The sequence below is a fragment of the Primulina eburnea genome, chromosome 10, assembly GCF_022965805.1.
Source record: "Primulina eburnea isolate SZY01 chromosome 10, ASM2296580v1, whole genome shotgun sequence".
Lineage (NCBI taxonomy): Eukaryota > Viridiplantae > Streptophyta > Magnoliopsida > Lamiales > Gesneriaceae > Primulina > Primulina eburnea.
In genome coordinates, this window is record NC_133110.1 from 35,705,836 (window position 1) to 35,730,598 (window position 24,763).

Below are 24,763 nucleotides of genomic sequence, written 5' to 3' on the forward strand. Positions count from 1 at the left end.
ACCAACATCATTTTCTTCTTCTATATCACAGACAAAAAAATTAATTTTGATGTCGGGGATCGAAGAATTTTCTCAATAATGAGAAGATCCTCTGTCTTGTCGCCATGGATCCGCATCTAGTTAATGATTGCCATCATTCTTGAACAATATTCTATAATTGATTCTCCTGACTTCATTCGAAGTATTTCGAACTCCGACAAGGTGTTTGCTGCCTCTTAGCTATTGTTGTACCTTGGTACTTCTTCTTCATGGAATCCCAAATATGCTTGGATGTGTCTTGGCAAAGAATGGTTTCCAAGATTGAGTGGTCAATATCTTGGAAGAGAATTCTTTGCTTCAAGATCCTTTAATTTCAGGCCTTCAACCTCTCTTTTGCGCATCTGTCAACACAACACTTGTTGTTGGTTCTGTTACTCCAGAAACTACAACGTCCAATATTCTTTGGACCTCCAGAAGTTCTCCATGAGCATGCTCCAATGATCATAGTGACCAACAATGCATGGAATGGCTGCCAGTACAAAACTTTTGGAAGCCATCAGTTTCACTTTTTCCTCCTTGGAACTCAACCTTTCTCTGGTAACACGGATGGAAACAAAAAAATACTGAATGACGTGTTTTTCACAATAACAATAAGAAGCAGAGGATAAATATTTAATAAAAAAATTTACATAACCTTAAAGTAACATGAAAATAAACATTATCCAACGTTCAAAAACAAACTCCTATTGACTAGGTAAATAGAAACAAACTTATTGACACTCCTAAAGACTAGGACAACCCAAACGTGTACAAACAAAAGAAATTAAATTTTCTAAAAAGTAGGCTCTATTTTTGTTAGCATAAACTCCACATGATGCGAGAAGCGGGGCAAGGAAGGCGGCTTGGGCGAAGCCATGTATAGATCGAGATAACTCCACGGGGCCTGAAATCACTTCCGTCGACAGAATGGAAAATCGATGGTAGAAGATGGTATCTCGATGATAGAAGATGGCAATACCGATTTGGTAAATTATGTCTATGTAATTCTTTTAAGACAAGAGTGGTAATACTTCATGTTTCACTCTAGATATTAACTTGTCTTTCAGAAGTAGTTCTCAATTTTTTATTACAATTTATGTTTGATATTATTTAAAAAATAAGGATTGAAGGATAAAAAAATTTTATCTTTAGGACTTCTGCTTCAACTTCTCTTCATTGTTTAAAAAATTTCAAGTTCAATGAAAATTTATACATTTTCCTTTTCTTTTTAACTTTTTCACAATTTAATTGTTTAAATGCCAAATTTTTTTCAATGAGGTTTTTGCACTTTTTTTGGGTGCAATTTATTTGGATAATAATTTATTGGTTGATATTTGTTTTTTTTTATTATTATTAAGCTAGATCCATTAAATCAATTCTATATTAGTTGAAATCTTATTTATCGAAAAAAGTTGAAATTACCTCTCTATGAAGATAAATCCATTCAATAAAGACATTTTACATACTATTTTAGATGAAATTTTGGTACATCTGATATGAGTTAAAATGAGTCATATGCCTCTTTTATAAAATAATTATCTAAACTATACGTAAAGATATTATATTCAAAATAATTATCTGAACCATATGTAAAGATATTTTTTTTAAATTAATGTTTTTAAAAAAATATTTAATTTCAAAAATATGGTAGATGGTAGAGTTTTGCAAAAAAAGTTTTTTATTTTTAATTTTTTTTTTATTATTTTATTGAATTTGGACTCATATCTTATTAGTAAAATAGGAAGAAAACATGTAAAAAAAATGAATGTTGAAACTCAAGTTCAATAATTTTAAAAATATATCACTTTAAATGATGAGTTAGTCAACCAATTTTTCTTTAAAAAAAATTCTTTATTTGTAAAATATAAATTAATTTATCTTTCAAAAAAAATTTGAGCTTATTTTTGTTTTATAAAAAATTATTTATTTAAATATATGTTGGTTTAGTTTTCGAAAAAAATATATATGCGTCTATCCACTTATTATATATATATATATTTTAAATAATGGATTTGAGCTCCAACTTACATTTTTTGTTTGTAGACTAATTTGAAAGATAATCATTTTTTTTTAATTTTTTTCACAGGCAAAAATTTTTGAATCTGCGTTAAATTATGAAAGATAAATTTCTTAATATTTATAAAATTAATAATTTTCTAAATTGCTGATCGGTTCACTATTTTAAAGTTATTTATCTTTCAAATTAGTCCTTTTACAAAAAATGAAAGTTGGATAGTGTTATCAATTCGGTTGGGTGGGTTGGGTCGGGTTGAATAATAGTACTATTCAAAAATTTCTCAACCCGAACCCAACCCGAACCCGAACCAATCCAAAAATTCTCAAACCGAACCTGAACCCGAATCAACCCGATCAACCCGTATAACTCGATTCTGAATTTTTTAAAGAAAATTAAATAAAATTAAAAAAAAGTAATAATATTTTAATTTAAACACATAGTAACAAAATTTTCCTCATATATATGATTTAAATTTGAAAGTCTAATTATAGAAAAATAAAGTATATTTACTAAATCAAATAAACAATTATTTTAAAAATAAAAAATGTTCAAAATAAATATTAAATTATGAAAATTTATGATATAAATATACAATAAATATTTTTCAGACATACAATATATAAAAATGTAGGCAATATTAATTAGTTATATTTTTAAAAAAAAAATTAAACTTTACGGGTCAGCCCGAACCCAACCCAACCCGATCATTTTTTTCGGGTCAGCTATCGGGTCCAACCCGATCTGACTCGAACCCGAAACCCCAAACAACATAACCTGATTTTTTTCGGGTTGAACCGTGTCGGGTTGGTGGGTCGTGTTTGATTTTGACACCCCTAAGTTGGATCTCCAATTCATTAATTTTAAAAATAATAAAATAAGTGGATCGACACATATACACTACTTTTTTAAAAAAAAAAAAAAAAACTAAATCAACGTATCTTTAAATAAATAAAAGATCATATTCCAACTATTATTATTATTATTTATTAATCATAATACTACTAATAATAAATAAAAAATGAATGGATGGATACGTAAATATTTTTTTTCGAAAACTAAATCAACACATATTTAAATAAATAATTTTTTTAAAACAAAAAAATTAAATTTTTTGAAAGATAAATTAATTAATATTTTACAAATAAACAATTTTAAACAAAAATTGGTTGACTAACTAACCATTTAAAGTGACTTATTTTTCAAATTATTGAACTTGAGTTTTTACTCTATTTTTTGCATGTAATTTTCCTATTTTACTAATAAGATATATGTCCAAATTCAATAAATAATAATAAAAAAATTAAAAAAATAAAAAACAACGTCCAATGCCTTGGTAGCTTGGACGCTGCAATTTTGCAGCACCAGATGCTATTAATGGTGGATGCTGCAAAATATATTGCAACGTCCGTCATTGATGATAGCGTATTGCCTTAATTTTGCAAAATTCCACAATATACCTTATTTTTAAAATTAATTAAAAAAAAACAAAGATATTATATTCAATTTGGTCCGTTCATACTATTTCAAAGAACAAGAATTTTTTTTTTTTTGAACATAAAGGACAAGAATTGCTTGGCCATAAACTGTATATTTGATGTTTATGATTTTAATTTTTTTATTTTTAAAATAGGACAATAAAGAAAGTTTTGAGGTTTAAATCAAATATTAGAAATTTTTTATTCGATTAATCTTGTTTTACATGTGCTATCGGTTCAGTTTGATTTCAATTAATAAAAATGCATATACGGATATAAAAGTGATTTTTTTAAAAGTTTGTTATAATTAGACCTCAAACTTGAGATTTGGTCTCAAATTTGTCCCCAATTTAAGATATTGTGCGAGTGAAGCTATAAGTAATTGGCCATAAACTGATAATTTTTATTCCCACGTCCAACAATTTGCTTGGCATAATTGTCAAACAAAAAACTTTCATCGAAACAAATACAAAATCTTACTATATTCTCTTTCAAATGTGGCTTCAAAACAAAACATTGTAATCAATGACACGAACACGGAAAGCATCGTTTCCATTTTCATGTTGATACTTTTGCATTTTGTAATCAATGACACGAACACGGAAAGCATCGTTTCCATTTTCATGTTGATGTTTTTGCATTTGCTTCGCTGAGATTACCAATGATTTTTTACAATATTGCAACTCAATATATCGAAGTGTATCTATTTCTCCTATACCACTAGGAATCTCATTAATCAGCTCGGCACGCTCAAGAATCAAGCTTTCAAGACATGGGAAATGCTCTTTTTCCATTTCCCACGTCAACAGATAATCCAAGGAAGAGCGGAAGTACTTGAGTTGAGGAAATTGACCTTCCATCATCACCCACTTTGAAACTTTATTGACTGCAATACTTGTCATCTCGAGCACTTGAAGATTAGGGAGCGACCCAATTATGGTCATATTTTCCCAAGGAAAATGGACTCGGTATAGAGATAACTTCTTTAGACCGATTGGAAAAGCATGGTTCCATGTCATTGAGGGATCGGGGTAGTCCATGTCATTGCAAATTGATATTTGCAAGTCCTCGAGGCTTTGTAAATGGCAAAGGTTTTCGAGATTAAAATAATCCCAATTATGATTCTTCATATGATATGCAACAGCCAATTTCTTCAGATTCACGAGTATTTTGATGATCTCTTCGGTAAATATGAAATCGACTACTGTCTGAATTGTTTGTAGATCACTTTCATGAACAATTCCTCTATCAGAGGCATAGGATAAAGGAAAACCATCGTTCAAGATGAGATGCCTTAACTTCGGCATCTTTAAAATTTCATATGGTACTTTGCAAAACTTTTCGAATCCGAAGATATCTACATAAACAACTATAGTTTCGAGATTGGGAAGTTTCGATATTGAGAGTGGAAATCCATAATCTAAATTGAAAGCAAAGTACCTTAAATTGACGAATGTAGAGATTACATGTGGCAATTTCGGCCAAGTTACTTGGGATGCATCCAAGACACCGACGTGCCTAGACCTTAGATCTATTCTTGGCCTCTTATATTTCTCGAATTCGAAGAAAAGTAGAACCGAACGCACGCTCGAATCTAGGATTTTCCATTCATGAAAATCCTTCGTGCAATGAATTCTGAGGCGGCGATATGGATTCTCTACAAATTCTGTTCCGGAATTGGTTTTGGATGACACATGATAAAGAAGCCCCTCTTCTTCAGCTTTTGTTATGCAAATCTCCCTCAACATATCATGGATTCCAACAGTTTCGAGTTTCCCGTCAGGCCCTTTCTTGCTCACCAAGAGCAAATTTCTGCTCACCAGATCCTCCAAATAACGTTCCCCCACATCTTCCAAGCACTTCGACTGATGATTTGGTTTCAAAAATCCCTCAGCAACCCACAACTTGATTAGCTTAGAAACGTCAATTTCAGAATCTTCAGGAAAAGCTGCTATGTAGAGGAAGCATGGTTTTAGTGGAAGAGGTAACCAATCATAACTAAAACACAGTATCTTTGAGCACTGAAGGGCAATTGTTGGCTCTTTAGAACTTATATTTTCCGAAACATTTTCCCACACTTCTTCTCTCATCACGTTGCCTGAAGAAAGGATTAGTCCTGCCACCACCACGATGGTGAGTGGGAGTCCCTTACAATTTTCCGCAATCTTCTTCCCGACTTCCACCAGTTCGAGAGGACAAGACTGTTGTTCGAAAACACTTTCTTGAAGTAATTTCCAACTTTGATCATTATTTAAACCGTTCATTTGGTGAACAGGAGCATCTGAAGATCTTGCATGAGAAGCCACATCTAATAGCCTGGTGGTTAACAAGATTCGACTTCCACTACCATCATCTGGGAATGCCATCTTGAAATCATCCCATGCCTTGGTACTCCATATATCATCAATCACAATGAGATATCGCCTGCCAAAGAGACTTTGATACACTAGTTTTGCCAGTTCTGCTTCGTTCTCATTAGATTGTTCATTCTCGAGGGACTTCAAAAGCCTTGAAAGAACCTCTCTCCTTTGATACTCTTGCGACACTGTGATCCATGCACATTTGTCAAAATATTGAGAAAGGATTGAATCGTCGTATGCTTTTCTAGCCAGAGTCGTCTTCCCAATTCCCCCCATCCCAACAACTGGGATAATTTGGAGTTTAGCAGAGTCTTCGTATAACCGTTCTTTGATAGCGAGCAAGTCATCATCAAATCCCACTACCACTTTTCTGGCAGTGGCTTGGACCGTGGATGAACGATCAACAGGAAAAGAATAAGATACGGATCGCCTATCTTTTTCCGTGTCACCGTTGTTCATCTTCATCGTCTCTTCCCAAATAAAACCAATCCTTTCAGACGCCATGGTTAAGTCTCGATCCAAGTTCAAATCAGACTCTTCAGAAATCCCATCATCATCAATAGTTGACACCGAACAATGATACGAATCCATGAAATCTTGAGCTTCATATGCAGCTTTTATAATCCCATTTCCCTCACGACCAAGTCTTTCGTGATACTTATCTGAAAAATCTTCAAGGAAAGCAACGATGAAATCTACTTTTTCCTTGAGAGAAACATTTTTTTCTCTGTGAAGAGGATCGATATACTTCTCAAGTTTCAAAATCTCTCGCAATGATCGAGCAACAGAAAGAAGCGAAGCATAAGCAGCAGCCATGGGAGGAGACAAAAATGGAGGGGCTCGGTATAAGTTCATGTCAGTCATAGTTGGCTGCTTATTTTATTAATAATTATTTAGCTTGTAAAAACAGCTGGTAGCCTTTCCCTTTCATTAACAATTAATTTCTGATAAAAAGATCATTATAATTTTAGGGACAGCTCATGGATACGATGAAATTAATATTTTATCCGACAACTTTTTGTATATTCTATTTTAAAATTATTTATTTTCAACTTATTTTGATCATGTCCATTTGCACCAAAATTATAAATTAAATTGTAGGCCCGAATTGCCAAAATTACAAATTTATCAAATTGTCTATTAAAAAATATTACAAATTCAAGGCAAAAACTTGTGTGAGACGGTCTCACGGGTCATATTTGTGAGACGGATCTCTTATTTGGGTCACCCATGAAAAAGTATTACTTTTTATGCTAAAAGTATTACTTTTTATTGTGAATATGGGTATGATTGACCCGTCTCACGGATTATGACCCGTGAGACGGTCTCACATGAGACTCACTCCAAATTCAAATAATGTTTTAAATCAATTTCACAGTCAAATCAATAAATAAAGAGTGAGTTTCATGTGAGACCGTCTCACGGATCATAATCTGTGAGACGGGTCAACTCTACCAATATTCACAATAAAAAGTAATACTCTTAACATAAAAAGTAATACATTTTCATGAGTAACCCAAATAAGATATCCGTCTCACAAATACGACCCATGAGACCGCCTCACTCAAGTTTTTGCCATAAATAAAATAAGGCGGCTTAAGTGGGAAGATGGTACAATTCTTTACTCAAGAATTAAACACTCAGGCAATGTTTGGTTCGAATGATATGATTATCGAATGATTAATAAATGATTGATAAGAAAAATGATAGATAAGGATTTGTAATATGTGGTGATAAAATATGTTATGTTTGGATTGATTTTTATGAATAGGATAAGTGCAGAGGATTTTGTATTATACCCAAAATATCCTTGAGAAGTTTTGGTTTCGATATTTGAATTTGATATACATTTTGTAAACATATTTTTATTATTATATCAAAAATGTAATATACGACTACTGTTGACAAAACTCAAAAGTGAATTCTTAAAAAAAAAAAAGTTATCAAGCAAAGGAAATGAGTAATAAATATATAAAATTATTGCTTTAAAAATTTTATGGAAGGAAAACGCAAAGGGCATTTTAGGAATAATATGAATATTTAAAATAAGGATTCTTAGTCCTTAGGTTGTAGGTGGGTTTAATTGTCCACATTTAGTACAACTTAGTCCTTTATATACATGATAAAATGAGTTTAGTAAAAATTGAACCAAACATGGGATTAGACTCAAAACCAACTCTTTATCCTACCTTAACCCTCGTACCAAAGGTTGCCTGAATCAGTGATAAATGTATTTACGATATGATAAATGTATTTACATCAAAAACATACCTGAAGCATATGTGATAGTATAATTGTACGTTAATGATATATTAATTGTGGGAAGAAATAATAATATCATCAAGATTATTAAGAAGATGTTTAAAAAAACAACTTCGATACGAAAGATATGGGAGAAATAGATGTCATTTTGGGAATACAAGTCACAAAACATAGGAAGGACTTGTTTTGTCGCAATTTCACTATGTTGAGAAAATATTGGAAAAAGATAATGCGAATGATGTGTCCTTGATGAAAACACCTGTAGATCCAAGTTTGCATCTTTCCAAAAATAAAGGTGAACACATATCTCAATTAGAGTATTCAAAGACCATAGGTAGTTTGATGTATCTCATGAACTGCACTCGTCCAGATATTACTTAGTATGTCAACAAACACGGCAGATTTAAAAGTAATCCTGTTAATGATCATTTGAAGGCATTAATAAGGGTACTTAAATATTTAAGATACACCTTAAATTATGGATTACAATATCGAGACATCCCGCGGTCCTAGAAGGTTATAGTGACGCAAATTAGATATCTGAAACAAATGATTCGAAATCCACAAGTGGTTACATATTTACCATTGGTGGTGAGGCTATATCATGAAAGTCTTCTAAGCAAACTTGCATTGCTCGATCCATAATGGAATTGGAATTTATAGCTTTAGATAAAGTTGGAGAAGAATCCGAGTGGCTTCGAAATTTCTTAGAAGAAATCTCATGTTGGAATAAGCCAGTGTCCTCAATAATAATTCATTGTGAGAGTCAATCAGCAATTGGAAGGGCAAAAAAAACTATATATAACGATAAGTCTCGACACATCCGTCGTAAACATAATACCACACGACAATTAATCTTTTAATGGCATTATCTCCATTGATTATGTAAAATCAATGGAGAATCTCGCGGATCCACTTACAAAAGGTATGCCGAGAGATCAAATGAATTGTCTATCAAAGGAATGGAATTAAAACCCCAATATTAAATCTTGTAGTGGATACCCAACCTAGTTGACTGGAGATCCCAAAATCTAAGTTCAAAAGGGACAACTAAATTACGAGATTTGTAGAAACACCTGGAGAAATCTCCTATGTATTCCTATGATAAGAAATGTTGCCCACAAAAGGGTATGAGGCCAGGTTCCTAAGATATACTAATAAGTATGTTGGAGTATAGTGGGATACTCTCCTAGGAGATCACCGACGTAAGTGCGAATTGTGACAACTTCAAATATGAAAAGCACTCACGAAACCAAGCAGTGTCCATGGGAGAAATGGACCAAACAGTGAGAACATAATGAAATATTAGAAGTGTTATTGTGTGCATATAATTGTCTTGATTTACACAAAACGGCGAACAGTTTAAGGCATCACAACTACTAATTACCAAGTAAATCCGATTATATCTTACTAAGGAAGATTCAAAGCAAAAGCTACATATCCCGATGCAATAATCTTTCACTAGAACACTATTTGTCGAGTCAATTTAGTCACATGCATTAATTTTCATTCATGTGGGGGATTGTTAAAAAAATGAGTTTTGTACTAATTTGGAATCGATAAAATAATTTGAACGAGTTACGTGACAAACAAAATTACTTCTCGATTACTAATTCGAGTGAATGAGAAATTAATTGAGTTCAAATTTTATCGAGTGAAAAGATTGAATCGAAATGATTATATATATATATATATATATATATATATATATATATATATTTGAAAATAATGATGTTGGCACCTCAATTAACTTGTCCGAAGAGGTGCCGTGATTTGATCCAAACAATGTGTCATCTTATTAGTAAAATGGTGCATCATTTCATGAAGAGGCATGTTTTTTGATTCAAAACTTTTCATCTTTTATAAATAAGACCTCACTCATTTGTATTTATTGCATCAATTCTCTTCTTTTCCTTTTTTTCTATATTTAATTCTAGATGCGAATTTTTTTTAAGCATTAGCACTTAAAGTTCAAATTTTCAAGATATAAAATCTTGAGTGTAAATTTTCTAAACTTATACGCTTAAATTCGAACTGTGGAATTAAATTCGAGAGTTGTCTTCAAATTTTGAGTTTTTTAAACATTTGCGTTTAAATCCAAGTTTTGCAAGATTTAGATTCTTGGAATTGTTAAATTTAACGCTTAGAATTTGAAATTAGAAAGTTTGCATATCATATTGATAGCGTTATAAACATCTCAAGTTTGCGTGGCTTTAACATTTGTCGTGCTTCTATTTTGAAGTCGTAGTCGTTGTATCTTGGGAAACGAATTGCCAACAACCATGAGCACCGGGGTGGGGCAATATCGTTTTAAGGAAAAAGAGTCAAACTCTTGCCTCGACAATTTTCTCATAGCCATTTGATCCACCCCTATTTCTATTCCGAGATTTCCCAAGACAAATAAAAGTATACCAACCAACCAACAAAAATCAAGAACCCCGAGTCAATTGTTAGGAAAAGTGTAGTGTCATTTCACACCTTCTCTCCATAGTTGAATAGCATAATGCAACAACATCATTTTTCGTATGTATTTGAAAATATTAAGATACGTTTAGAGGGTAATTTTTCAAAAATGAATCTCCGGCTAACAAATAAATGTTGTTTTTACAAAAATGAATCTTCGGTGATCAATAGCTTGGAAGAGAATTCTTTGCTTCAAGATCCTTTAATTTCAGCCCTCAAGCCCTGTCTTTTGCGTATCTGTCATCACAACACTTGTTGTTGGTTCTGCTACTCCAGAAACTAAAACCATCCAATATTCTTTGTACATCAAGAAGTTCTCGATGAGCATGCTCCAATCATCACAGTGACTATTAAAGCGTGGAATGGTTGCCAGTACAAAACTTTCGGAAGCCGTCAATTTCACTTTTTTCCTCCATGGAACTCAAACTTTCTATGGTACCATGGATGGAAACAAAAAAAGTACTTAATGACTTGTTTTCCACAATAACAATAAGAAACAGAGGATAAATATTTGATAAACAACCAACCTATATATATAGACTAATACATTACTGAAAGCAACATGAAAATAGACATTATCCAACATTCAAAACAAACTCCTATTGATTAGGTAAATAGAAACAAACTTACTGACACTCCTAAAGATTGGGACAACCCAAACGTGTACAAACAAAAGAATTTAAATTTTCTAAACAAGTAGGCTCGAGTTTTGTTAGCACAAACTCTGCATGATGCGAGAAGATGGCCAAGGAAGGCGGCATGGGAGAAGCCAGGTATAGACCGAGATAACTCCACGAGGGCCTGAAATCACTTCCGTCAACAGCATGGAAAATCGAGGATAGAAGATGGTATATCGATGGAAGAAGACGACATACCGGCAATCACATCCATTGATGTGGTAAATTATGTATATGTAATTATTTTAAGACAAGAGTGATAATTCTTCATGTTTCACTGTAGTTATTAACTAGTCTTTCTGAAGTTGTTCTCAATCTTTTTTATATTACAATTCATGTTTGATATTATTTAAAAAATAATAATCAAATATTGAAAGATAAAAAAAAATATGATCTTTAGGATTTGTACTTCAACGTCTCTTCATTGTTTGCAAAACTTTCAATTTCTCAATCAAAATGTATACATTTTCTTTTTAACTTTTTCACAATTTAATTGTTTAAATGTCAATTATCTTTCTATCAGGTTTTTGCACTTTTTATGGTACAATTTATTTGGCTAAATTTTTTTGGTTGATATTTGTTTTGTTTATTAAGCTAGATCCATTTAATCAATTTTAAATTAGTTGGAATCTTATTTATCGAAAGAAAGTTGAAATTACCTATCCTATGAAGATAGATCCATTTAATAAAGACATTTTACATACTATTTTTAGACTATTTTAAATGAAATTTCGGTACATCTTATATGAGTTAAAATGAGTCATATTCCTCTTTCATAAAATAATTATCTGAACTATACGTAAAAATATTATATTCAGAATAATTATCTGAACCATACGTAAAGATATTGGTTTTTTTGTAAAAAAAATTTTTAATTTTAAAAAAATATTTAATTTTAAAAAATAAGATAGATTTTCAAGTTTGGCAAAATTAAGGCAAAACACCACCATCAACGGCGAACACTACAAATAGCAACGTGTCATGTGCAGCTGTACATGGTACTGTCTGTTGCCTTTGGCAGCGGACACTGCTTTTTATTTTTAATTTTTTTCAGTATTATTATTTCTTTATTGAATTTGGACATATATCTTGTTAGTAAAATAGGAAGACAACATATAAAAATTGAGAATTGAAACTCAATTTCAATAATTTAAAAAATAGATGAATTTAGATGGTGAGTTATTCAACAAATTATTTAAAAAAAAAAATTCTTGATTGTTAAATATTAATTAATTTATCTTTTAAAAAATTTTGAACTTAATTTTGTTTTTCAAAAAAAAATATTTATTTAAATATATGTTAGTTTAATTAGTTATCGAAAAAATGTGTACGAGTATCCATCCATTTTCTATTTTACTAATAAGATATATGTTCAAATTCATAAAGTGCATATACAGATATAAAAGTGATTTTTTTAAGAAATTTGTTATAATTAGATCTCGAACTTGAGATTTGGTCCCAAATTTGAGATTTTAGTGCAAGTGAAACTATAAGTCATTGGCCCTTTGTTTCCTCATTCCACTGTTTGCTTGGCAAAATTGTCAAAACAAAAATCTTTCATCGAAAGAAATACAAATCTTACTATATGCTCTCTTAAATGTGACTTCCAAACAAAACATCCTAATCAAAGTAATAAATTACATGAACACGGAAAGCATCGTTTCCATTTTCATGTTGATGCTTTTGCATTTGTTTCGCTGAGATTACCAATGATTTTTTACAGTACTTCAACTCAATATATCGAAGTGTATCTATTTCTCCTATACCACTAGGAATTTCATTAATCCGCTCGGCACGCTCAAGAATCAAGCTTTCAAGACACGGGAAATGCTCTTTTTCCATTTTCCACGTCAACAGAGAATCCAAGGAAGAGTGAAAGTACTTGAGTTGAAGAAATTGACCTTCCATCATCACCCACTTTGAATCTTCATCGACTGCCATCCATATCATCTGAAGTACTTGAAGATTCGGAAGCGACCCAATTATGGTCATATTTTCCCAAGGAAAAAGGACTCCGTATAGAAATAACTTCTTTAGACCGATTGGAAAAGCATGGTTCCATGTCATTGAGGGATCAGGCTGGCAGCGCATTGAGATTTGCAAGTCCTCGAGGCTTTGTAAATGGCAAAGGTTTCGAGATTATAATAATCCCAATCATGATTCTTCATATAATATACAACAGCCAATTTCTTCAGATTCACAAGTTTTTTGATTATCTCTTCGGTAAATATGAAATCGGCCACTGTCTCAATTGTTTGTAGATCACTTTCATGAACAATTCTTATATCAGAGGTATGGGATAAACGAAAATCTTAGTTCCAGATCAGATGCCTTAACTTCGGCATCTTTAAGATTTCATATGGTACTTGCCATAAGTTTCCGAATAGGATGACATCTGGATAAACAACTATAGTTTCGAGATTGGGCTGTTTCGATATTGAGACTGGAAATCCATTGGGACATGATGCATGGGTTAAGGCAAAAGCAAAGTACCTTAAATTGACGAATGTAGATATTACATTTGAAAATTTCTGCCAAGTTACTTGGGGTGCATCCAAGACACCGACGTGCCTAGATCGTAGATATAATCTTGGCTCCTCGTATCTTTCGGAGAAAATTAGAACCGAACGCACGCTCGAATCTAGGATTTTCCATTCCTGAAAATGTTGCGTGCAATGAATTTGGAGGCGGCGATATGGTTTGTTTATGATTTCTATTCTGGAATTCGTTTTGGATGAGACACCATGAAGAAACCCCTCTTCTTCAGCTTTTGTTATGCAAATCTCCCTCAACATGTCATGGATTCCAACAGTTTCGAGCTTCCCGTCAGGCCCTTTCTTGCTCACAACAGCAAACTTCTGTTCACCAGATCCTCCAAATAATGTTCGCCCACATCTTCCAACCATTTGAATTGATCATTTGGTTTCAGAAATCCCTCAGCAACCCACAACTTAATTAGCTCAGAAACATCAATTTCAGTATCTTCAGGAAAAGCTGCTATGTAGAGGAAGCATGGTTTTAGTCGAAGAGGTAACCCATCATAACTAAAACACAGTATCTTTGAGCACTGAAGGGCAATTGTAGGCTCTTTAGAACTTATATTTTCCGAAATATTTTCCCACACTTCTTCTCTCATCACGTTGCCTGAAGAAAGGAGTAGTCCTGCAACCACCACGATGGTGAGAGGAAGTCCCCCACAATTTTCCGCAATTTTCTTCCCGACTTCCACCAGTTGGAGAGGACAAGATTGTTGTTCAAAAACACTTTCTTGAAGTAATTTCCAACTTTGATCATTATTTAAACACTTCATTTGGTGAACAGGAGCATCTGAAGATCTCGCACGAGAAGCCACATCTAATAGCCTGGTGGTTAACAGGATTCGACTTCCACTACCATCATCTGGGAATGTCATCTTCAAATCATCCCATGCCTGGGTACTCCATATATCATCAATCACAATGAGATATCGCCTGCCAAAGAGACTTTGATACACTAGTTTTGCCAGTTCTGCTTCGTTCTCATTAGATTGTTCATTCTTGAGGGACTTCAAAAGCCCTGAAAGAACCTCTCTCCTTTGATACTCTTGTGACACTGTGATCCATGCGCATTTGTCGAAGTATTGAGAAAGGATTGAATCTTCGTATGCTTTTCTAGCCAGAGTCGTCTTCCCGATTCCCCCCATCCCGACAACTGGGATAATTTGGAGGTTAGCAGAGTCTTCGTATAACCGTTCTTTGATTACGAGCAAGTCATCATCAAATCCCACTACCCTTTTTCTGGCAGTGGTTTGGACTGTGGATGAACGATCAACAGGAAAAGAATAAGATACGGATCGGAGATCTCTTGTCGTGTCCCTGTTGTTCATCTTCATCGTCTCATCCCAAATAAAACCAATCCTTTCAGACGCCATGGTTAAGTCTCGATCCAAGTTCAAATCAGCCTCTTCAGAACTCCCATCATCACCAATAGTTGACACCGAACACTGATACGAATCCATGAAATCTTGAGCTTCATATGCAGCTTCTCTAATCCCATTTCCCTCACGACCAAGTGTTTCTTGATACTTATCTGAATAATCTTCAAAGAAATCAACGATGAAATCAACTTTTTCCTTGAGAGAAACATTTTTTTCTTTGTGAAGAGGATCGATATACTGCTCAAGATCCAAAATCTCTCGCAATGATCGAGCAAGAGCAAGAAGCGAAGCATAAGCAGCAGCCATGGGAGGAGACAAAAACGGAAGGGCACAGATATGCGACACATTTTCTTTAAAGTATAAGTTAATGTCAGTCATAGTTGGCTGCTTATTTAATTGATTATTTAGCTGGTAGCATTTCCATTCATTAACAATTAATTCCTGATTAAAGATCATTATAATTTAAGGGACAGCTCATGGATACGATTAAATTAATTTTTATCCGACAAACTTTTTGTAAATTCTATTTTAAAATTATATAAATTGTGTTTTATTTTCAACTTTTTTTGATCATGTCCATTTGCACCTGAATTATAAATTAAATTGTAGGCCAGAATTGCCAAAATTACGAATTTATCAAATTGTCTATTAAAAATATCAAAAATTCAATTTCACAGTCAAATCAATAAATAAAAGGCAAAAACTTGTGTGAGACGGTCTCACGGGTCATATTTGTGAGATGGATCTCTTATTTAGATCATCCATGGAAAAATATTACTTTTTATACTAAGAGTACTACTTTTTTTGTGAATATGGGTAGAGTTGACCCGTCTCACAGATTAAGATCCGTGAGACGGTCTCACAGGAGACTCACTCTAAATAAAATTGGTGAATGCAATAAGGGAGCCAAGAAAGGCGGCTTAAGTGGGGAATTCTTTAGGTCGCAAGCATTAGCTTAAAAATTACAAAGAAACTCAAGAATTAGACACTTTAACTTAGAAACTGCACACATGGAGGTCGCCTGGATTAAGAAATAGCTGACATAACAAAAAATCAAGGTACATTTTGATGAAAACTGACTATTGATGTAAGAAACATCGTCTAGATTGCATATAATTACTTGCTTATCGTCACTGTTAAGAGGAGTGCGCTTACGAGTTCCGAGACCGAGACTTGACAGACTTCTTCCAAACTCTGAATAATTTCACTGCTGGAGACGCTTCATGATGGCGGGACTCATATACATGTAGCGCTGGGCACAATAATTGGCGAGACAAGTAGATTCACTAGAGCTGAACTTGCTTCCACCAGCACTCGAATGTAAGCTTTCCAATCATTTTCACTAACCATAGCATTTTCTTTTTCTCGCTGTAAAGATTTATCCATGGAACATATCAAATATTAATTAGAAAGTCCATCAACAATACATATGATCAACAAATATCATGAACACAACTCGAAGAAGAAAGTAGCACATATATGAGTTCGGAAATATCAATAAGCAATTTTAGAATGTACCTAAAAAAATTGATTCAAGAGTGGAAAGCTCTATATCACTGAAAAACTAAATGCAGCAAAATAATCACGAACTAAAATTATATTTTCAATGAGTTTAAGAATCTTGAATGGACCAAACTTACAGTTCCACAGCCCCTCTGTACAAAGATGTGCTACATGCCCATAAATCATATGTAATTGAGCAAGCTTCTTCAAATAGCATGACAAGTTGACTAGTGACATTAAAGAAGGGATCTAAATACACAAAGTGATAGTTATGTTGAGAGCAAACTATAGCCTATCAAATCTCCGAGGTTTAAAAGGAAAATACAAGTATATGTATATATACATTATCACGAAAACAACAAAACCTAACTCAGAAAGTAAATAAAGATGTAGTAAACACTGACAACAGAATGTCGACCAAACAAATATAAATATGTACATAATTGCCAGGGGTGAGAGAAAATGAACAAAATGAGGCAAAAACATAGTTGTTGAAAGCGTGCACTTCGTGCGCTTTGAAGTGCGCGTTTCAGTGCGCTTGAAAGAAAAGCGCCGAAAATAATTTTTAAAAAACATGCGCTGCTAAAAAATAAAAATAAAAGCCCTGATGCGATTGATTTCTGGGCTGCTCTCCTGCCTCTGCTCTCTGGCTCACCACCTCCCATCTGACCTCGCCGGCGCTTTGTCTACCTCTCTGCCTAAGTTATGGATCGGTAAGAATTCCTCTTCTTTTATATTTAATGTTTTAGAAGATAAAAATGAATTTCTTCTTTAGTTTTTATAGTTTTGTTTACTTTTTTCAATTCATTGATTGATTATTATGATTTTCAGTTGGTTAATTCTTAAACATGTCAAATACAAATCTGCCAAATCGGAAGGATATTGTTTGGTCTTATGCTAGACTTTCGGATACTAAAAATCCAAATATTGTTTTGTTAGTTGTGTTTTTTGTGGCAAAACAACAAATGACGGGATTTATCGAAATAAGCTACATTTCGCTGGGGACAATAGAAATATGAAAGCTTGTCCGAAATATTCCAAGCAAGTTAAAGAAGAAGTTGGAGAGTTCATGGAGAAAAAAAGTGAATTGAAAATCAAATGAAAGATATTGTTGATTTAGAAGAATATGAGGTTGATATTCTAATAAACAAAAAGGAAAACGGACAATATCCAGTTCAAGCATCCATCCTACAGTCCAAAGTAAAAAGTGTCAGCAAATTGGACCTATTAATCTTTACTTTATGAAAGATGTCGATGAAATTTCCAAACAAAGACGTTCAAAATATAAAAGCTTATTTTATGAAAATAAAAGGAAATTAAGAGACATTGCGGTTGAGAAACTCGCTACACGGATGTATGATGATGGAATTCATATTAATGTCATTAAATATGATTCTTTTGAGCATCGAAATAATGTTATTGGGTGTTATGGATTGGGAACGAAACATCCATCATATCATGAAGTGAAGGTTAAATATGGGTGCACGATCATGAGATGGGTGGATGGATAAATAGAGTAAGAGTCTAATAAAGTTTTCAAAGGAAGTGTATTTATTGAATCATTTGATGCTTCGGAGTATTCTCACACGAGCGACAAGATGTTTGAGTTACTTTCTAAATTTGTGATTTGCGTTCGAGAAAAGAATGTGATTCAAGCTGTAACAGATAACGCAAGCTGCAATGTCAATGCAGGTAATATTTTAATTTTATGTTGCATTCAATTAAGAATTAGATATTTTCATTTTGTTTGATTAAATTTACTTTGTTTTCTCATGTCGTCTTTTGAAAAAACCGATTTCCACACTTGTAAGGTCTCTCTGTGCAGCTAATTGTTTAGATTTGTTAATCGGGGATATATTCAAAAAATTTCTCGACTCAGAACATTGCATTAAATATTTACAATAAACCACAAGTATTGACCATGACGAGGGAGTTTGGACAGAGAAACATGGTAAGAACTGCAAAGACACATTTCGCAACTGCTTTTTTGACTTTAAAGCAGTTTCAAGAACAACAAGCGAATTTGAAAAAGATGTTTCTTCTGAAAAGTGAGCAAATAGTCGATTTTCTAAAGTGGTTGTCGGAAAACGTGTAGCAAAAGTGATTTTGATGCTTTCATTTTGGAAAACTATAGTGTATGCTTCAAAAGTTGGCGGCCCTTTGGTGAAAGTATTGCGGCTAGTAGATGGTGAAAAAAAGTCTCGTATGGTCTATAATTAAGAGTCAGTGGATAAAGCCAAAGAAGCTATCAGAAAAAAATCGTAGAGTTTTTTTATTTCATTGACGACAGATGGACCATTCAACTCCATCGACCTTTGCACGCATATGGATATTTCTTGAATCCAGAGTATTTTAATTAAAACCTGGCATAAAAAATGATACAGAAGTGATGGTGGGTTTGTACAAGTGCATATCAAGATTGATGAGAGGTGATGATTTACAAGATAAGATTACGACTCAATTGGAAAAATACAAAAAAGATGACGATTATTTTGATATTTGATATTTCATATATCACATTTTCAAAGACTTTTGGTTATATTTTTATTTTTTTGAGAATTTTGTTTTCCATTTTTTTTCCCATAAAGCGTGTGCTTTGCTTTGCGCTTTAAGCACCAGACACTTGAGCTCTTTTTTATGCCTCGTGATTTTGACACTGTGCAAAAACAAAGACCAAGCGTGCAAGCGAGCAAATGCGCAAATAGTCGGAACAAATCACCAAATCTTTTCTAGGGACACAGGTTTTTAACTTAAGGGCAATTCTAAGGCACGGAACAACTCTACCATCAACATCCCTGAGACAGGGCCAACCTAGACCCAAAAACTGACGAAACTTAAGGACTTCAAATCCACCACGAATCAACAAATAAAAATAAGGCCACCTATTCGCGCATGCAATGGTCTGTCAACTCTGTATATTAAAAAATTACATCATTAAAAGAAACACCATATTCCCTCAATAGAAAACATGATCAAAACAAGCATTCGTTTCTTTGGGAAATAAATAAATGTTCCGGGATTACAGTAGTCAAATTTTCATGGACCTGCCGATTACTACACAGAATTCAACATGTCATAACAATCTCAATCTGTGACATCAATTACAAATAAGCAGAAGATTCAATTAAAAAAAACTATAAAAAAAATAAAATAGAAGCCAAACAAAAATTAATTCCTCAACAGTTAAAATAAGATATTGCTTCCTAAAGATATTCACATCAAGATTTAATCCACAACACCCAAATGAAACAAACACACGCATTCAAATGAATAGTATTTTGAATAACTTACGTTCAGAAACCTCTGCAATTCGGGGGAGCTTAGCCCTGAAGCATAAATTATTTCTGGTAATTCTGATTTAAATCTGGAAAACCCCTACAAGACTTGGAATGATTGGGTTAAACACAGAACTGGATATATAATTGTGGGCTTGGCCCGGGTACCTCATATTGGACACAAATTTGATATAATATATATATATATATATAGGAATTAAAAATTTCTGTAAAAATCAATTTGAAATTTCAATTTCGATTTACTCAATTAAAAAAAAATTGAAATCACCCATAAATAATTTTTTTTTTTGTTTAAGATTATATAGCACATAAACATTGTTGATTATATAAGTATTTAAACAAAAAATAATGTAAGAATGTCTAACATTTCAATTTTATAAGACAGATCTTTGATCCTATGGACCAATGAAATCTATTACATTTTATGTCAAATTACTTTTGACTATATATACGGATCAAGTCAATCCGTCCCATGAATTTGATCAAAGAAATCATTTCACAAAATATAGATAGAAACGGTCTCTCGATAATTATTTAAATATTCAAATAATATTACAATTTATTTTTCTCCTATATACGTAGTGAATACTTGTGATTTTTACATGCTCTTTTCTAAATAAAAATATATAGAATAGTTACTTTTTACATATTTTTAATAATAGTTGAATATTTAAATAAATAGTACGTCTCACGGAAACATATCAACTTTCTCATATTTACAAGAATAAGTAATATTTTTGGCATTAAAAAGTAATATTTTTCATTAGTTACCTAAATAGGAGACTCGTCTCACAAAATTGGTTCGTGAGACTATAGTAAAAAAAATTTGTGTTAAATAATTATCTGGATTTTCTTGGGCAATGTAAAATTAAACAAAACACTAAAGATATATCAATATTTCAAATCATTCGAATGTCTTTTTTTTTTTTTTTGCATCGTATTCACGAATCACGATGATATGCTCAAAAGATTTTGATGATAGATTCTTGACTTTGTCGATTTGAGAGATCCCTTTGCATCGAATACAAATTTTGACCCCAAAAATTAAGCAAAGATATGGTTCATTTTAATCTTAGTCAATGAGTTTAATAATATAGTATAAAACTTTGTTGGAAATATAAACTTTTATATTTGAGATCATGGATGATATAATAGAGACATATGAAAAAGAAATATAGCTTTTATATTTGGGATTGGTTAGAAGTTATATCATGTTCAATCCAATGTTTTTAAACCTAGATCGGACCGGCCTATTCAGTCGAAAACCGCTCTGAAACACTCCCAGAAACCGTTTTACTGATCAAAACCAAGAACTGGTCTGACCGGTTGGTTCACCTTTAATTTTTTTTAATTTAAATATTTATATATTTAAATTTTTACTTTTTGTTGTATATATGTGATTATTTGGTTTTTGAACTTTGTTAAAAATATTACTTTAATAGCATTAGAGTTTATCTGATTTTTAAAATATGTATATAATTATTTTATATATTTGATTATATATATTTAGTTGGTTAGATTTTAAATTTTTGTAAATATATTTTTTATTTTTTATATGCAAATTTAACTAATTCAAAATATATTATTTACTATATTATATTATATATATATATATATAAAAGCAGAGTTTTTGTCAAAAAATAGTAATTTCTCGCCAAAATATAATTTCTAAAAAAAGAAAGATTTATCATGATTATTGACATATATGTATTGCAATAAATGATCACCTCAATTATTGTTTGCATTGGTTATATCAATTCATTTAATTCATATTTGAACTTAATTAATTTTTATATTACTCCAAATGTAATTTATGTTTTTTTTACGCAAATTAAAACTAAACTCTATTGAAAACATAAACTATATCAAAAATTTTGCATTGATTATATCAATCAGTTTAGTTAAAAACTGTATAAATAAATTTAAAATACAAATTATTGCAATGTTCAATATCACTCATGAGGTAAATCATTCAAAAATAAATTTTTCTATTTTAAGTAATTTCCTGCCCAAATTACTTACTAAAAAAGAAATACAATATTTAATTAGTTTATTTAATTTTTCTAAAAATTAAATTGGTTGAGTGTTAAAAGTTATCACTACAACAAGGTTTTCCAATTAATATTAATTTATCATTTAGTAATCATAAATTTTTGATCTAGATACATATAATTTCGAAATTACCTTAATTTGAAAGAATTAATATATTGTATTTTTCTTCCAAAACCATACGTATATTGTATATCTTGAATTCTGTTCTTAAAAATTTAAATAAGAGAGCCCAAGAAAATTAAAAGAGATTGATTCAAAGAGTTATAAATTGACATTAAATTACCCTCAATAAACATATATATATTACCCTCAATAATAAAAAAATGTTGACACCCTATGCATGCAATTCGAGATTTACATAATTTCAAACAGTTAATGTATGATAATTATGCAAAAAGCATCCAATTTATAATTTTTGTCCTTTGGGATGTCTTATTTGAATTTTAAATTATAACTAATACAATATTGCATATTATATTAAAAACCAATTTTAATCTATTTCACGTACTAAATCTATCTACTCCAAAATTGAATTCTGAAATGACTCATCTTTTCAGCACCATATCCGAGTTGAATCTTTCCAAGATGTAATGTTCGTTTAAATTTAGATTTGTTCATTATTATGAACTACCTTCATATGGAAACAACAATACATTAAGTTTGAAATCTGACTTTCATGATCGACAAGTAAAAAATATTATTCCTCTATTTGTGCAAATTTTTAATTATTACGTATTTACTAATGTGATAATTTCGTTCTATATTACAAAGTTCACGGATACATGATAGTATAAAATTTCCCATAATGTAAATGATCAAACCAATTCTAAAGAAAATACACATTTTATTAGGAGACACATTACAAATTTATTGGCATTGTTTTGGAATACACATAGTAAATGTTAATAAAATAAATTTTCTGGTTTATACATAATTTATTTATAATCGCATATTTCATTTTTCTTTAGGAATAATAGGCTGTTGTGTATATTATGAAGACATTTTGTAGATAAAATAACAATCTATTTGGATAAAAATATTGTTGAAACAATTATTGTTATCATTCAAATGTGTCAAACACGTGATATGTCACAAAATTGTTTGTGATTGTGGATTTAGAAGAAATTATTGAATTTAAAAAAAAATATTTCTCATTAATTTTGTTGAATTTGATTTAAATTTTTTTTTATCACATGTTAAAAAATAATAATATATAACTTCTCAAAAATCAAAGAATTAAATATGTATTTTTTTTTAGTAAGTAATTTGGGCATGATAAGCATCATATCATTGCCATAGGCTAATACTGTGGGGACCCGGACGTTAATCATGTTTTAAATCATAATTATTACTAATTAATCAATTAGTATAAACAGGGTCTACATTTTTTTTAAAATGCAAAGCGGAAACGTAATGTAATTAAATTCAAATTACATATTAAACATATCATACAATTATTGTATACTCTACAATAATCCGACTAGATTCAACTACAAGTCAGTGCTAAATCCTAAGTTGCTTCAAAGCCCGGATCTCCACGCTATCTAATCCAGCCTCGTTCTCTTCTTGACCCTGATTCTAGCCCACCTGTTGCCATGCACACATACAAACAAGACAACAGCCGGATAACTCCGGTGAGATATAAATATCCCAGTATAAATCATGTATACATGCAATCATATAAACAATATAAGAGCATATAACAGAAAATCATATCATATATCAAAATCATGATATGAATCAATAACAAGAATGAATCACATTCTAAACATGTACCCTAATCAGGAACATAAATAAATATCAAGAATAAATTCTATTCTAAGCATGTACCAATATCAAGAACATAACTTAACATTCATCAATACAAATCGATATACTGTCACTCAACCTCGTGACTCTACTTTTTAGACTAGACTCAATCCTAGCCTAGGAATCCCGATTTTCAGATGTGGTGATCCTATACCGAATTCCGTAATAGAAGGAACTCTGACCCTATTACTCGATATAACCACATATGGTGTTCCTATAGCGATTTAAGATATAACCACTTATGGTGTTCCTATATCGAATTACGATATAACCAAATATGGTATTCCTATATCTATTTACGATATAACCACTTAGGGTGTTCCTATATCGAATTACGATATAACCAAATATGGTGTTCCTATATCGAATTCCGTAATAGAAGAAATTCCAATTCTATTTACTCGATATAACCAAACATCCGGTGTCCTGATCTAACCGTCATGGAATGTAGCTCCATCGCTAACATCCTATCTTGAGATATCGTGCAATGTGCCCGTGGAGATACCACCACTATAAGGCACTTCTGTCACAAGATTACTCGTTTAACACCTGTCATCTATAATTCAAGAGAACAAGTATATCAATCAACTCAATGCAAATATCAATGCAATAAAGTAAAGTATGTGATTTAGGGAAACTCGAGTCAAACCTCACTCGAGTTGTGCAATCCCAACTCAACATTAATTTATACCTTTATCTTCTCGCTCAGAAGAAAAAGAAGAAGAAGTCCCGACTCTATGTCGGTCCATTCTCAATCTGATAATGACAATTGAATAGGTATAATATCAATACACAACTCAATTCAATACATGTTCTGATTAATATTCAAATCGAAATATACTCTGATCAATATCGAATCAACTGATTTTCGACGGCATAACAATACAATCTGAATAACCCCGTCAATTCTGAACA

At 31.8% G+C, this 24,763-nt stretch overlaps 2 protein-coding genes and 1 long non-coding RNA gene across 4 annotated transcripts; all 3 read right to left on the reverse strand.

The window, feature by feature from the left end:
- Positions 1-4,651: 4,651 nt before the first annotated feature.
- LOC140803380 (putative late blight resistance protein homolog R1A-10) lies at positions 4,652-15,749 on the reverse strand. The gene is made up of 2 exons (XM_073159243.1): positions 13,766-15,749; positions 4,652-4,753 (listed from the first exon to the last, which is right to left on the reverse strand). The coding sequence occupies exon 1, from the start codon at positions 15,642-15,644 to the stop codon at positions 14,115-14,117; it is 1,530 nt and encodes a 509-aa protein (XP_073015344.1). The 5' UTR covers positions 15,645-15,749; the 3' UTR covers positions 4,652-4,753; positions 13,766-14,114.
- LOC140803377 (putative late blight resistance protein homolog R1A-10) lies at positions 4,690-6,726 on the reverse strand. 2 transcript variants are annotated; one of them, XM_073159240.1, is made up of 2 exons: positions 4,951-6,726; positions 4,690-4,867 (listed from the first exon to the last, which is right to left on the reverse strand). In XM_073159240.1, the coding sequence occupies exons 1-2, from the start codon at positions 6,723-6,725 to the stop codon at positions 4,828-4,830; spliced, it is 1,815 nt and encodes a 604-aa protein (XP_073015341.1). In that variant the 5' UTR covers position 6,726; the 3' UTR covers positions 4,690-4,827. The 2 variants fall into 2 exon arrangements, with proteins under 2 accessions (XP_073015341.1, XP_073015340.1); XM_073159239.1 differs by having other exon boundaries at positions 4,690-4,879.
- Positions 15,750-16,084: 335 nt separating the features above from the next.
- On the reverse strand, positions 16,085-20,078 carry LOC140803381 (uncharacterized). The gene is made up of 2 exons (XR_012111859.1): positions 19,983-20,078; positions 16,085-16,556 (listed from the first exon to the last, which is right to left on the reverse strand). It is a non-coding gene; the product is annotated as an uncharacterized lncRNA (long non-coding RNA).
- Between the last annotated feature and the right edge of the window lie 4,685 nt (positions 20,079-24,763).

What these genes read in the sequence shown, in the direction of transcription:
- LOC140803380 (XM_073159243.1), bottom strand. Translation starts at nt 15,644, where the DNA reads ATGATCTTTAATCAGGAATTAATTGTTAATGAATGGAAATGCTACCAG.
- LOC140803377 (XM_073159239.1), bottom strand. Translation starts at nt 6,725, where the DNA reads ATGAACTTATACCGAGCCCCTCCATTTTTGTCTCCTCCCATGGCTGCT. An exon ending in TCTACATTCGTCAATTTAAG is followed by an intron (nt 4,880 to 4,950) that starts GTACTTTGCTTT and finishes TCGAAACTATAG; the next exon opens with TTGTTTATGTAGATATCTTC.